Below are 14,018 nucleotides of genomic sequence, written 5' to 3' on the forward strand. Positions count from 1 at the left end.
TACCTTAATTAAAATGGTTATTATAAAAAAATTAGAAAATAACAAATGCTGGAGAGGATATAGAGAAAGGTGATTACTTGTACAGTTTGTGGGAATGTAAATTAGCACAGTCATTATGGAAAACAGTATGAATATTCCTTAGAAAACAAATGAGAATCATATGATACAGCAATCCCACTGCTTGCTAGATATACCAAAGAAAGGGAATTATTATATTGAATAGACACCTGTAGTCCCATGTTAATTGCAGCACTGTTCACAATAGCCACATCTGAGACATGGAATTAACACAGAAACAGAAAACCAAATACTGCATGGTCTTACGGATAAGTGGGAGCTAAGCACTGGGTACATATAGGTATAAGAATAAGAAAAACAGACACTGGGACCTTTTTAAGAAAAGAGAGAGGGAGAAGGGCAAGACCTGAAAAAATGTCTATTGGTTATTATGCTCACCATTTGGGTAATGGACTCAATAGAAACCCAAAATTCACTATCACACAATATATTCATGTAACAAACCTGCACATGCAGGCTTTGAATCCAAAATAAACAAATAAAATAAAGTAAAATTAAAAATCAATAGACTTCAAAAGACTGTCATAAAATATATTTTACTAATCTTATGAAAATATTTTCAACTTCATCAGTCATTAAAAAAATTAAAACTTAACCTACAATTTGTTACTACTACATACTTTCCAGAATAGTTAAAATGACTATAGTTGCAACTATATTTAAATCCCTCTGAAAAACTAAACTGAATGTATGCAAAACCGAGGACCCCAAAATTTGATTTCTAGATATATATTCATCCAAAATGTGTATGCATATTCCCCAAATGCGAGTACTAGAATCTTTATGTTACTACTCTTTGTTAAATATCAGATTGGAAGTCATCTAAATACCTATCATTTGTGCAATAGATGAATTGTGGTATATCTATCATTGGAATATTAGCAGCAATGAGAATGAATGAAATATAGCTAGCTGATGCGATGGTTGTGGGTTATTGCTAAGCTGAAATATAGCTATGGGCTTCCTGTCTACCTCCCTGTCCTGAGAATTGGCAGTGCCTATGTAGTTATTCCATGTTTGCAACATCCGATTGAGAGGAACACCGCACGGGGAACTGCATCTGAGAAAATTTACTTTTACCTGGACCTCATGTAGATTACAAGGTCTTGGCCATTGACTTTATATAGCAATGGAGTGAGATTCTGAGGCTCTTGGGAAGAGGTGAGCCTATTTTGAATGTGGGAGGAATGTAAATAATTTGTGGCAAGTGCGCCGACTGAAGTAAATTAAAGATCACTAAAAATTTTTTGCTATACCTCCTATTGAGAGACTTAGCTTAGTTTCTTTCCCCTAGTGACTGTCCTAGCCAGTTTAGTGACTTGTCTGACCTATAGAAAGAAAGCAGTGAAACTGAGATTCTAGGATTTACATAAACTAAGTCCCAAAATTTATGAAATGATGCACCTGCCGGCTGGCCTCTTAGAACGTTTTCTCTCAAGATGCTTGCTTTCAGAAGATGCTTCTATGCTGTGAGTTGGTCCAAGTGTTACAGAAAGACCACCTGTAGGTGTTCGTATTTAACAAACAAATGGATAATGCAGGAATTATTATAAATGGTAGTGATTCAACTACTTGTAAAAAAAAAAAACACCAAAAAACAAAAAGTGAAAATAGATTTGTTCTCCCACTGTGCCACAACATAAATTGTAAGTAAAGATTTAAATGTAATACTTAAAATTTAGAAAAATGATTAGGTGAAATTTTTTGGATCTATGGATAGAAATGACTTTTTTGTATTACTGGAGATTATGCAAAGAAGGTATTCAGTAAGGCATAGCTATTGCTAACAAAAATACAGGTGATTTGAGTAGCTTTTTTAGCAGTTGCTGTACATGAGGTATCATGGCTGATATGCATGTTTAGGCTGCCTTATTTAATTGAGAGTTTAGAGTTGAGGGAGTTGGTTCATTTTAGGATTACTCTTCTTTAGGGAAGTCACTAGCAAATATGGTCATGATATTTTTTGTTCCTGATTTCTTCTTCAATGCAGTTTTACCTATGGCATGGGACAATACATAGGCAAGACACCTGCTAGTTAGTCTGAAGTGCACTGTATTCCAGTAAGAGTCTTCAGAATCATTGCAGTGCTGGTAAACCAGTAATCTTACCAGCACTTTGGGAAGCCGAGGCAAGTGGATTGCCTGAACCTGCAGGTTCGAGACCAGCCCGGGCAAGTTGGCGAGATCTCATCTCTACAATAAACCAAAAAATTAGCTGGGCATGGTAGCGCATGCCTGTAGTTCTGGCTACTTGGAAGGTTGAGGCAGAAAGATTCCCGAATCCCAGCAGGTTGACGCTGGAGTGCCCGTGAGTATGCCACTGCACTCCAGCTTGGGTGACAGAGTGAGACACCAACTCAAAAAAAAAAAAATCACACTCTTGAGACTCACAGACAAGAGTTTAACACCTGAATAACAGAGGCTCTCAGTTCCCATAGGAGCTAGCCAGAGCTGAATGGAGAAAAGGCTGCTCAATGACACTGAAGCTGGCTTTAATGAGCACTTTGGGAAATGGTGTTCCAGGAGCCTTTATAGCCCTAAGAAATAGTCCTATTTTTTCAAGCCTGGAAAAGCTGAAATTGTGTCAGACACTCCGGATGTTACTAATAAACTCTAGATTCAATAGACCCCAACTTTACTGATTCTGTGTCAGAAAGGTCTCAGAGTTCCTTGTGAATTTTTCCATCCAGGGAGAGCATTGGAGACTAAAGATGCCTGCAACTGATCCATAATCTGACAGGTGAGTTTCTGGAAGAAACACACACACACACACACACACACACACACACACACACACACACACACACACACACACACTCTGTCCTTTCCAGTCTGACCAGCATTTCTGGGGTAGATAAGCTGAGAGCTTCTGCCTAAGGTTCAAAGCTTCTCCACGAACCAAAGAACAAATGGAAGACTAAAATACAAAAGTTTCTAAGGTCAAAACTTTTACAAGGTCAATATGAGATGGTCTCTTCTACCACCTTGCTCTAGATCCTAAAACAGCATAACAGAGTGGCTATTTTCAATACAAGAAGTCAGGACCTGATACTTTTCACCTTTCTTCCCTCTGAGGAGGGGAACACATAAATAACAGAGATAGTTGTTCAAGTGTAGGGGTGAAGGCACAAGGTGACTAAAATATCAGTTCCCAGAGCAAATAAAAATGCAGAAGAGCAAAAAGGGAAGAGGGTAGGAATAAAAGAGAGAGAGAGTGATGAAGGAGAGAGGGTTTTATTTGCAAAGGGGACATCCTACCAGTGGATAGAGGAGTCTGACACCACAGACACTTACTGCCCTCAACCCACATATTCTACGTACCTGGTTAGGGGAAAGTACAGGACTGGTCTGGATGAATGACGTCAAATTCTAGAAACTGAAAGGCAACTGGACAGGAGGCTGTCTTGTACTTAAAAGTCATTTATTTTCATCCCCCACAAAATGGTATGTAACACGTGTGTGTTTGTGTGTGTGTGTACATGTATTGGGCAAGGAGTAAGGGTGTTGATTATGCATCTCTTTCCCAGTTGATAATCACAATCATAAATGACTTTTCCAATCTTGCCATCAAGGCCATGCTAAATTCTTATAATCTTCAAATAGCCTATGGTGACTTCTCTAGTCAAATTGATCTCTTTTCTCTGGACTACATCATAGCATAGAAAGCACAATTTATATTTAAATGGGTATCAGCTTAACTGCTGTTTAAATGTCTCATGAGTATTTTCTTTTATCCCCAATGAGATTCAGAGATTCTCACTGGTAAAGACAATTTATTCCCCTTTTTTCCCCAGCCCAGATCTGGCCACAGAAGCATATATTTATAAATTGATCTAACAATTACATACTAACACATGGAAGGATTTTATGTGCATAGATAACAAGAACTACGAGGGATGAGCAAACCAAGCAGAGTGAATCAAACCACTGTTTCAGACTTCTTCCTTCTAGGACTCTCTGAGAGGCCAGAAGAACAGTCTGTCATATTTGGCATCTTCCTGGGCATGTGCCTGGTCACCATGGTGGGGAACTTGCTCATCTTTCTAGCCATCAGCTCTGACCCACACCTCCATACTCCCATGTACTTCTTTCTGGCTAATCTATCATTAACTGATGCCTGTTTTATTTCAGCCTCAATCCCCAAAATGCTGGCCAACGTTCATATCCAGAGTCAGACCATCTCCTATTCTGGGTGCCTTGCACAGCTGTATTTCCTCCTTTTGTTTGGTGGCCTTGACAACTGTCTACTGGTTGTGATGGCATATGACCGCCATGTGGCCATCTGCCAGCCACTCCATTACAGCACAGCTATGCGTCCCCAACTCTGTGTACTAATGTTGGGTATGTGCTGGATGCTAACCAACTGTCCTGCCCTTATGCACACACTGTTGCTTACCCGTGTGACTTTTTGTGCCCAGAAGGCCGTTCCCCACTTCTACTGTGATCCTAGTGTTCTTTTGAAGCTTGCCTGGTCAGATACCCACATAAACAAGCTGATGATCATCACCATGGGCTTGATATTCCTCACTGTTTCTCTCATGCTGATCATCTTCTCCTATGTCCGCATTTCCTGGGTTGTGTTTGGCATCTCATCTCCAGGAGGGCGATGGAAAACCTTCTCTACCTGTAGTTCTCATCTCACGGTGGTTCTGCTCTTCTATGGGTCTCTTATGGGTGTGTATTTACTTCCTCCATCAGCTTACTCTACAGAGAGAGAAAGTAGGGCATCCATTTTCTATATGGTGATTATTCCCATGTTAAATCCGTTCATCTATAGCTTGAGGAACAGAGACATGAAGGAGACTTTGGGTAAACTTTTTGGCAGTGGGAAAACATTCTTCTTACCATGACAATGATACCTAATTCTGATTCCTTGATCATCCTCTGATTTCTATCACTTCAATAATGCTAACACTTTCAGATTGATTTTAGGGGAAGGTTATCAGTTAATTCTGAGTTAGGGATGCAACAAAAAGAGAGTTTTACTACTTTACTAGGTGCAGATGGAGATGTCCTGCCTCAGTCTCTTTCCTGATCTCAGCGAGGCAACCATTATTAACAGCACAACACCATTCTCATCTCTAAAACCAGCATATTGCCCTATTGGACTCTGGAGCCAAGCAATCATACCTCGGTGAGACAGACATGAGATAAGGCGAAGGAGTAAGAATACAGACTTTTATTGAGCATCTAGGATGTTTCTCACATCAGTTCTTCGATGCAGAATTGTGAAAACTGTGACTTAGAACGGTAAATAACGTACCAAAACTAGGTACATTGGATTTCAATACTTGTTCTCTTTCTATTTTACTGCGTTTTGGGATCATGACAAGGAAGGTGTGAAAGCATATATAACGCTAAAAGTAAATGATAACAGCAGAAGATAAATGATTAAATTAATATATATTATTGTTTTCCTTACTATTTTAGTTCTTTAACTTAAATGTCCTCTTTTTGTCATTGTAACAGATGGGGGAAAGGAACCAATAATTGTTGTGTGCGTACTGTGTGCCAATTTTTCACTCAGTACACCATTCTTTGAGTACTTTCATAAAATATTTTCTAAAATACAAAGTGATAAATCAAGTATGCTGGAAAATTTTAGGGCAATAATTTGATGAAAAGTATCTGGTGGAAACTAATGTTATGTGAAGTCATAAAGTTGAATAATGGTTATCTTTTTGCAGTGAAATTACTGGTTATCATTTTCTTCTTTATACCTATATGTTACATTTAGATATCTATAAAAACAGAAAATAAAATTTGTGGGTTGGCACAAAAAAAAGTTTCAATAATTATCGAGCATTCCAGAGAGAAAAATAAATACCTAAACAGATCTCTAAAATCTCAAGATCAAGTTCATCCTGGACTAAGTTTTAACAAAAGGTGGTTATGACTTTTTGACATTGAACAATAAATAATCTTGTTTTTAAGGGCAGAAGTTCAGGCACCTGCAGGTGTTACTCTTTGGTAATTCTACCTGCCCTCACCTGTCCCTTATCCTTGGATAAAAGGGGTAAGAATAATGAGACAACTAAGGAAATCAGTCTAGACCATTCTGGCTTTGAATTAGGTTATTTGACCCCAAACACAGCAATCTACTACTATAGTTTCTAGTACCAAGGAAAAGGTCAGAAAGAGAAAGATGTGTATTTATAGTAACTCTCTTTTTTAGAACTAATTTCATACTTCTAATATTCCTACTTTTGCCCTCCAGTTATCCAGGTACACCATGGCATTTACAGTCTATTTATTTATAAATATATTTATTTCAAGGAATTGGTTCATGCAATTGTGGATGGTGGCAAGTCTGAAATTTGTTGGGCAAATTGGCAGGCTGGAAACTCAGGCAGAAATTTATGCTGCAATTTTTCTTTTTTAAATTAGACTTTATTTTTTTAGAGTTGCTTTAGGTTTACAGCAAAATAGAGAAGAAAATACAGAAAGTTCTCATATACTCCCCCACACATGCTCAGGCTCCCCAACTATCAATCTCTTGCACCAGAATATACATTTTTTCCAATCAATTAGCCTCCACTGACATATCATTACCCAAAGTCCATAGTTTATATTAGAGTTTGCTCAAAACCCATATGAATGTATCTTCTGTGGGTTTTAACAAATGCATAATGACATGTATTCACCATTATAATATCATACAGAATAGTTTCACTGCCATAAAAATTTTTTGTGCTTCACCTTTTAAATCTTTTCTCCTGCTACCCCTTGGCAACCATTGATCTTTCTACTATCTCCAATTTTACCTTTTCCAGAATGTCATATAGTTGGAATCATACAGTGTGTAGCCTTTTCAGTCTGGTTTCTTTCACTTAGTAATATGCATTTAAGATTTTTCCATGTCTCTTCATGGCTTATTAGCTAATTTCTTTTTAGGACTGAGTAATATTTCACTCAGTCCTAAATATTTCACTCAGTCCTGGAATATTCAGTGAAAAGTGTAAGATCTGTGTCTAGATTCATTTTTTTCATGTCTAGTTGTTCCAGTGCCATTTATTGAAGCTACTATTTTTTCTCAACTGTACTGCCTTTAATCTATTGTCAAAGATCAGTTGACTATAGTTATGTGGGTCTGTTTCTAGGCTTTCTATTCTGTTCTACTGATCTATTTGCCTGTTCTTTTGCCAATATCACATTGTCTTAATTACTATAGGCTTCTACTAAGTTTTGAGGTATGGTGGTATCATTCCTCCAACTTTGTTCTTTCATGTTGTGTTTGCTATTCTGAGTCTTTTGACTCTCTATATAAACTTTATCATCAGTTTGCTGATATCCACAAAATAATTTGCTGAGATTTTGATTGGGATTGTGTTAAATCTATAGATCAAGTTGGGAAGAATTGACACCATGATGATATTGTTTTCCTATCCATGAACATGGAATCTCTCCATCTATTTAATTCCTTAATTTCTTCCATGAGAGTTTCACAGGTTTTTTAAAAAAAACTAAATCTTGTACATATTTTTTTAGATTTATACCTAAGTATTTCATTTTGGGAGGTGCTAGTGTAAATGATAATGTGTTTTGAATTTCAGACTTCATTTGTTCATTGCTGGTATAAGAAAGCAATTAACTTTTGTATATTAACATTGTATCCTGATACCTTGCTATAATTATTTACTAGTCTCAGGAATTTTTTGTTGTCTATTGTTTGGGATTATGTCATCTGCAAAGAAATGTAGTTTTATTTCTTCATTTCCAATCTGTGTACTCTTTATTTCATTTTCTTGTTTTATTGCATTAGTTAGGATCTTCAGTATGATGTTGAAAAGCAGTGGTGAGAGGGCACTTCCTTGCCTTGTTCCTGATCTTAGTGGGAAATCTTCTAGATTCTCACCATAAAATAGAATGCTAATGGTAGGGCTTTTGTAGATATCCCTTATCAAGTTGAAAAAATTTATCTCTATTTATAGACTTCTCAGAATTTTTAATAATAAAGGAGTGTTGGCTTTTGTCAAATACTTTTACTGCACACACACACACAAAATATATATATACACATGCACATATGTATATAATCATATAATGGTCCTTATTGAGCTTGTTACTGGGATAAATTCAACTGATTTTCAAATATTGAAATAGCCTTGAATACCTGGGATAAATCCCACTTCAGCATTGTATATAGTTCGTTTTATACTTGCTTCTGTTTTGTTGAGGATTTTGCATCCAAATTTATGAAAAATATTTGTGTGTAGTTTTCTTGTAATGTCTTTCCTGGTTTTGGTATTAGAGTATTGCTGGCCTCATAGAATGAGTTAAAATGTATTCCTTCTGTTTCTATCTTCTGGAAGAGATTGTAGAGAAATGGCATAAGTTCTTCCTTATATGTTTGGTAGAACTCTACAGCTTACTCTTCTAGGTCTGTAACTTTCTGTGTGGAAAAATTAATTATTAAGTCAATTTTGTTAATAGATAGAGACGTATTAATTTTTATCTGTTCCTTTCTTTGTGGGTTTTTAGCAAAGTGTGGCTTTCCCCAAAGTGTTCCATTTCATTTAAGTTGTGAGGCTAACTTAAATGGGGTATAGAGTTGTTTCTTTATCATCCTTTTAATGTACTTTATTATCCTTAAATGCTCATGGGATCTGTAATGATATCTTATTCATTTCTGACAGTAGTAATTTGTGCCTCTCATTTTTTTCTTAGTCTGGCTAGTGGATTATCATTTTATTGATCTTTTCAAAGAAACAGCTTTTGGTTTTATTGATTTTCTTTATTGATGTTGTGTTTTCAATTTAATTGATTTCTACTCTAGTTATTATTATTTTTTTCTGTGCTTACTTGGGATTTAATTTGCTTTTGCTTGTTTAGTTTCCTAAGGTGGTGGCTTAGATTATTGATTTTAGATTTTTCTTCTTTTCTAAAAAGAATTTGAAAATCAAGTGATGTTTTATCTCTTACTATTTTAGATGGGTTAAGGGTTTTTGCTTTTAGGGAAAAACCCTTAACCCATAATTAAATTCTACAGATTTTCTTTTTAAAGCTTTAGAAAATGCTTTCTGATCTAAAGTGGCTTTTAGTGCTGGACTTGTCTATTTGGCTTCACACTTCCTACCACAGTTTTTCTAAGTAACTTCATTTTTTGTGTGTTTGTGATGCTTTCAAGAACATATCTTAAAAGCATTTTGGCCAGACGTGATGTCTCAAGCCTGTAATCCCAGAAATTTGGGAGGCTGAAGCAAAAGGATTGCCTGAGCCCACAGGTTCAAGACCAGACTGGGCAATATGGTGAGACCTCGGCTCTACAATAAATAAAAAAATTAGCCAGGCATGGTAGCACACGCCTGTAGTTCCGGCTACTTGGAAGGCTGAGGCAAAAGGATCGCTGGAGCCAAGCAGATCTGGTCCACGCTGGGGTGGTCGTGAGTGTGCCACTACACTCCATCCTGGGTGATGGAGTGAGACTCTGACTTAAAAAAAAAAGCATTTTATTCAAGCTTTTAAAGTTATCCTCACTGGGAAAGTTGCTTCAAACTACCAGGTTTGTCATTATAGCACATTTTGCCTTATTATAGATAAATATTTATGTTTTTAAATTTTTATTTGCATACATTTAAAGGATATGAGTGCAGTTTTGTTACCTGGACACACTGCATAGTGGTGAAGGCTGGACTTTTCTTGTATCCATCACCCGAATAACATTCTTTGTATCCATTAGGTAATTTTTTACCATCAAACTCCCTCTCATCCTTCCACTCTTCTGAGATTCTAGTGTCTATAATTTACAACTCTATGTCCATGTGTGCACATTATTTAGCTCCCACTTAAAAATGAGACCGTATGGTATTTGTCTTTCTGTTTCCAAGTTGTTTCACTTAAGATAGTGCCAGTTCCATCCATGTTGCTGTAAAAACCATGATTATATTATTGTTATGACTCAATAGTACTCCATTGTGTATGTATATTCCACCTACTTTTAAACATTTTTATAGATTTAAGGATACAAATTCAGTGGTGTTACATGGATATACTGCCTAGTGATGAAGTCTAGGCTTTTAATATAACCATCACCAGAAAGGTGTACATTGTACCCATTAGTGATAGACCACATTTTCTTTATCCAGTCATTCATTGATGGACACAGATTGATTTTATATCTTTGCTATTGAGGAAAGTGCTGCAATAAACATATGAGTGCAAGTATCATTTTGATGCAGTGTTTTCTTTTACCTTGGTTATATACCCAATTGTGGGATTGCTGTGTTGAATGATTTTAGTTCTCAGGGAAATCTTCATACTGTTTTCCATAGAGTTTGTACTAATTTACATTACCACCAACAGTGTGTAAGTGTTCCTTTCATCTGCATCCCCACCAATATCTGTTACTTTTTGTTACTATAAATATTTATACACTCTAAGAGGCTCTTTTCATACAGATATGTTCATAATATTTATGTAATCCTTAGGGTTACATAAAATATATATCAGGGTATATTTGTAACTGATTTTGACATCCCATTTGCTTTTTCCTACGCATCATGCTTTTAAAATTTTTAAAAAAGTTTTTACAAATAGCCCTACTAAAAAAGTAGGCAAAAATATGAAAAGACACTTTTCAAAAGAAGACATACAAGCAACCAACAGATGCATGAAAAAACTCTCAACCTCGTTAATCATCAGAGAAATGAAAATTAAAACTATGCTGAGGTACCACCTAATTCCAGTCAGGATGGCCATCATCAATAACTCAGAAAACAACAGATGCTAGAGAAGATGGGGGGGGGAAGGGAACACTCCTACATTGTTGGTGGGGTTGTAAATTAGTACAACTTCTGTGGGAAACAGTGTGGAGATTCCTAAAAAATCTAAAAATCAACCTTCCATACGACCCACCAATCCCCCTTCTGGGAATATACCTGGAGGAACTCAAACCATTCTATAAAAAAGATACCTGTGCATGCATGTTTATTGCAGCACTATTCACAATAGCAAAAACATGGATCCAGCTGTGTTACCCATTGAAAGTAGAATGGATAAAAAAAGTGATACATATACACAATGGAATATTATGCAGCAATAAATAAGGACAAAATTATGAACTTTGCAGCAACCTGGATAAATTAAGAGTCTGTAATACTCAGTGATCTATCACAGAAACAAAGAACAGAGTACCACATGTTCTCACTCACAAGTGGACCCTGAACAATTATCATAATACTACAAGAAAGGGATTGGTAGTAGTGGGAAACTGTTGGGGAGGGGGTGGAGGGAGACACATTTCATCAATAAGAGTACCGGATCTCAAACCAGGTGAAGTGGGCACCAAAATGAGGCCCAAACTTTACCTGTACAATGACCATTTGTATACCTAACCCTGAACTATACCATTTTTTTCACCTTTAATTTTTTATTTTAAAATTGTGGGGTGCAATTCAGGATTAGGTAAACAAATATTCATTGTGCAGGTATCCTTGTTGATGAGATGTGTCCCTCCCTTCCACAGGCTGTTTCCCACTACTGCCAATCCCACCTCTCCACTGTCCCACAGCCCCACTGTTTCCCACTACTGTCAATTCTTTTCTTGTAGTATTATGATAGTTGTTCAAGGTCCACTTATGAATGAGAACATGTGATACTCAGTTATTTGCTTTTGTGAAAGATCACTCAGTATTATAGACTCTAAGCCTATCCAGGCTCCTGCGAAGTTCATGATTTTGTTCTTCTTTATGGCTGCATAATATTCAATTGTGTATGTGTACCACATTTTTTATTTTCATTTTTTATTTTTTTGAGTTGGAGTCTCACTCTGTCACCCAGACTGGAGTGCAGTGGCCGCTCCCGGCCACCACAGCCTTGACCTGATGGGCTCCGGCAATCCTTCCGCCTCAGCCTTCTGAGTAGCCGGAATTACAGGCATACGCTACTATGCCCAGCTGATTTTTGATTTATTGTAAAGATGAGGTTTTGCCAAGTTGCCCATGCGGGTTGCGAACCCGTGGGCTCAGGCAATTCACTCACCTCAGCTTCCCAAAGGCATGGGATTACAGGCTGAGCCACCGAGCCCAGCTTGTACCACATTTTTAAAATCCAGTCCTCTTTTGATGGGCAGCATGGTTGGTTCCATGTTCTTCCTACTGTGAACAATGCTTTGATAAACATTCATTTTCAGGTATCTTTTTTATAGAGTGATTTGAGTTCTTCTGGGTATATTCCCAGTAGGGGGATTGCAGGGTCATATGGAAGGTTGAATTTTAGAACTTTTAGGAATCACCACACTGTTTTAAACAGAGGCTGTACTAGTTTCACTCTCATCAACAGTGTAGAAGTATCCCCTTTTCACCACATCCTCTCCAGCATCTGTTGTTTTTTGAGTTATTGATGACCATTCTGACTAGTTAGGTGGTATCTCAGTATAGTTTTAATTTGCATTTCTTTGATGACTAGTGAGGCTGAACATTTTTTAATGTATCTATTGACTGATTGTAGATTGAAACAATCTACCTATCCCCCCACACAAAAATCAACTCTAAATGGTGTTGGGAGCCAGCCTTGGAGGCCCACCTGATTGACAAAGTCCAGGTGTGCTGAGAACCCCTGATGGCAAAGCAAGTCCAGGCAGCTGAGGCCCTTCTGTCTTCCCTCTTTGCTGTTGGTATGGCCGAAGAATTCTGTGCAGTCAGGAAGAAGAAAATGGCATGTTTATGTGAAGTACTCACAGCTAACCTGGGAATGTCATGGTTCATTTTTCCACTTCCCACTATGCCATTTGGCCTTTTCTAACATATATAATGGTTAAACTCTGAAGCACATCAGGAATGCTTTCTTTCACTTGGTTAAAGGTTACTAGATATTGCTTGAGTAAAAAATGATATAAGTATATTAACTCATTTGATTTAGAATTATGTATTTTAGTGTTTAGACATAAGGTTTTTTAGAAGCACAAGTTTATAGTAAGTTCATTATGAATTCATTATAAGTTCTAAAACTTATCTAGGAGTTATGTAGGTGATTTATACACTTCACAGATTTAGGATAAGATTAATCATTATGGTTTTACTTAATTCAATAGTTAAAAATTCAGGTGGTATCACAATACCAGACTTCAAACTTTACTATAAAGCTACAATCATCAAAACAGCTTGGTATTGGTACAGGAACAGGTATATAGATCAATGGAACAGAATTGAGATTCCAGAAGCAAAAGCTCAATTCCTCAACCAAGTCATCTTCAACAAAGCTCCCACCACCTACCAGTGGGGAGAGGAGAACCTATTCAGTAAATGGTGCTGAGAAAACTGGCTGACCACATGCAGAAGATTGAAACAGGACCCCTATCTATCCCCATGCACAAAGGTTAACTCCAAATGGATCAGAGACCTAAATGTAAAACCTCAAACCATAAGAACCTTAGAAAAGGAAGGAAATACTCTCATGGAAATCGGAACTGGCATCCAATTCCTGTACAAAACCCGAAACCCACAGGACTTAAGAGAGAAGATAGACAAATGGGACCTTATTAAACTGACAAGCTTCTGCAAAGCCAAAGAAACCATCAAGAGAGCAGGGAGACAGCCTACAGACTGGGAAAAAGCCTTTGCCAACTCTAGATCTGACAAAGGCTTAACATCCTGGATCTACAAGGAACTGAAACGTACTGAAAAGAAGAAAACAAACAACTCCATTATAAAATGGGCAAAAGATATGAACAGACACTTCACAAAAGAAGACATTCGAGAAGCCAACAAACACATGAAGAAAATGCTCAACCTCACTAATCATCAGGGAGATGCAAATCAAAACCACACTGAGATACTACCTAACTCCAGTCAGAATGGCAATTATCAACAACTCAAAAATAACAGCTGCTGGAGAGGGTGTGGTGAAAAGGGAACACTTCTACACTGCTGGTGGGGAGTGTAAACTAGTGCAACCTCTGGTGGAAAGCAGTGTGCCGATTCCTAAAAGCTCTAAAAATTGACC

At 37.2% G+C, this 14,018-nt stretch overlaps 1 protein-coding gene across 1 annotated transcript; it reads left to right on the forward strand.

The window, feature by feature from the left end:
- Positions 1 to 3,931: 3,931 nt before the first annotated feature.
- Positions 3,932 to 4,927, forward strand: LOC103266033 (olfactory receptor 1N2). Its single transcript, XM_008063668.2, is given in 1 exon segment — positions 3,932 to 4,927. A coding segment is annotated over 1 exon segment (996 nt).
- Positions 4,928 to 14,018: the final 9,091 nt, after the last annotated feature.

The sequence above is a fragment of the Carlito syrichta genome, unplaced genomic scaffold (assembly GCF_000164805.1).
Source record: "Carlito syrichta isolate Samal-C Ts95f unplaced genomic scaffold, Tarsius_syrichta-2.0.1 Scaffold306985, whole genome shotgun sequence".
In the NCBI taxonomy this organism is placed as follows: Eukaryota; Metazoa; Chordata; class Mammalia; order Primates; family Tarsiidae; genus Carlito; species Carlito syrichta.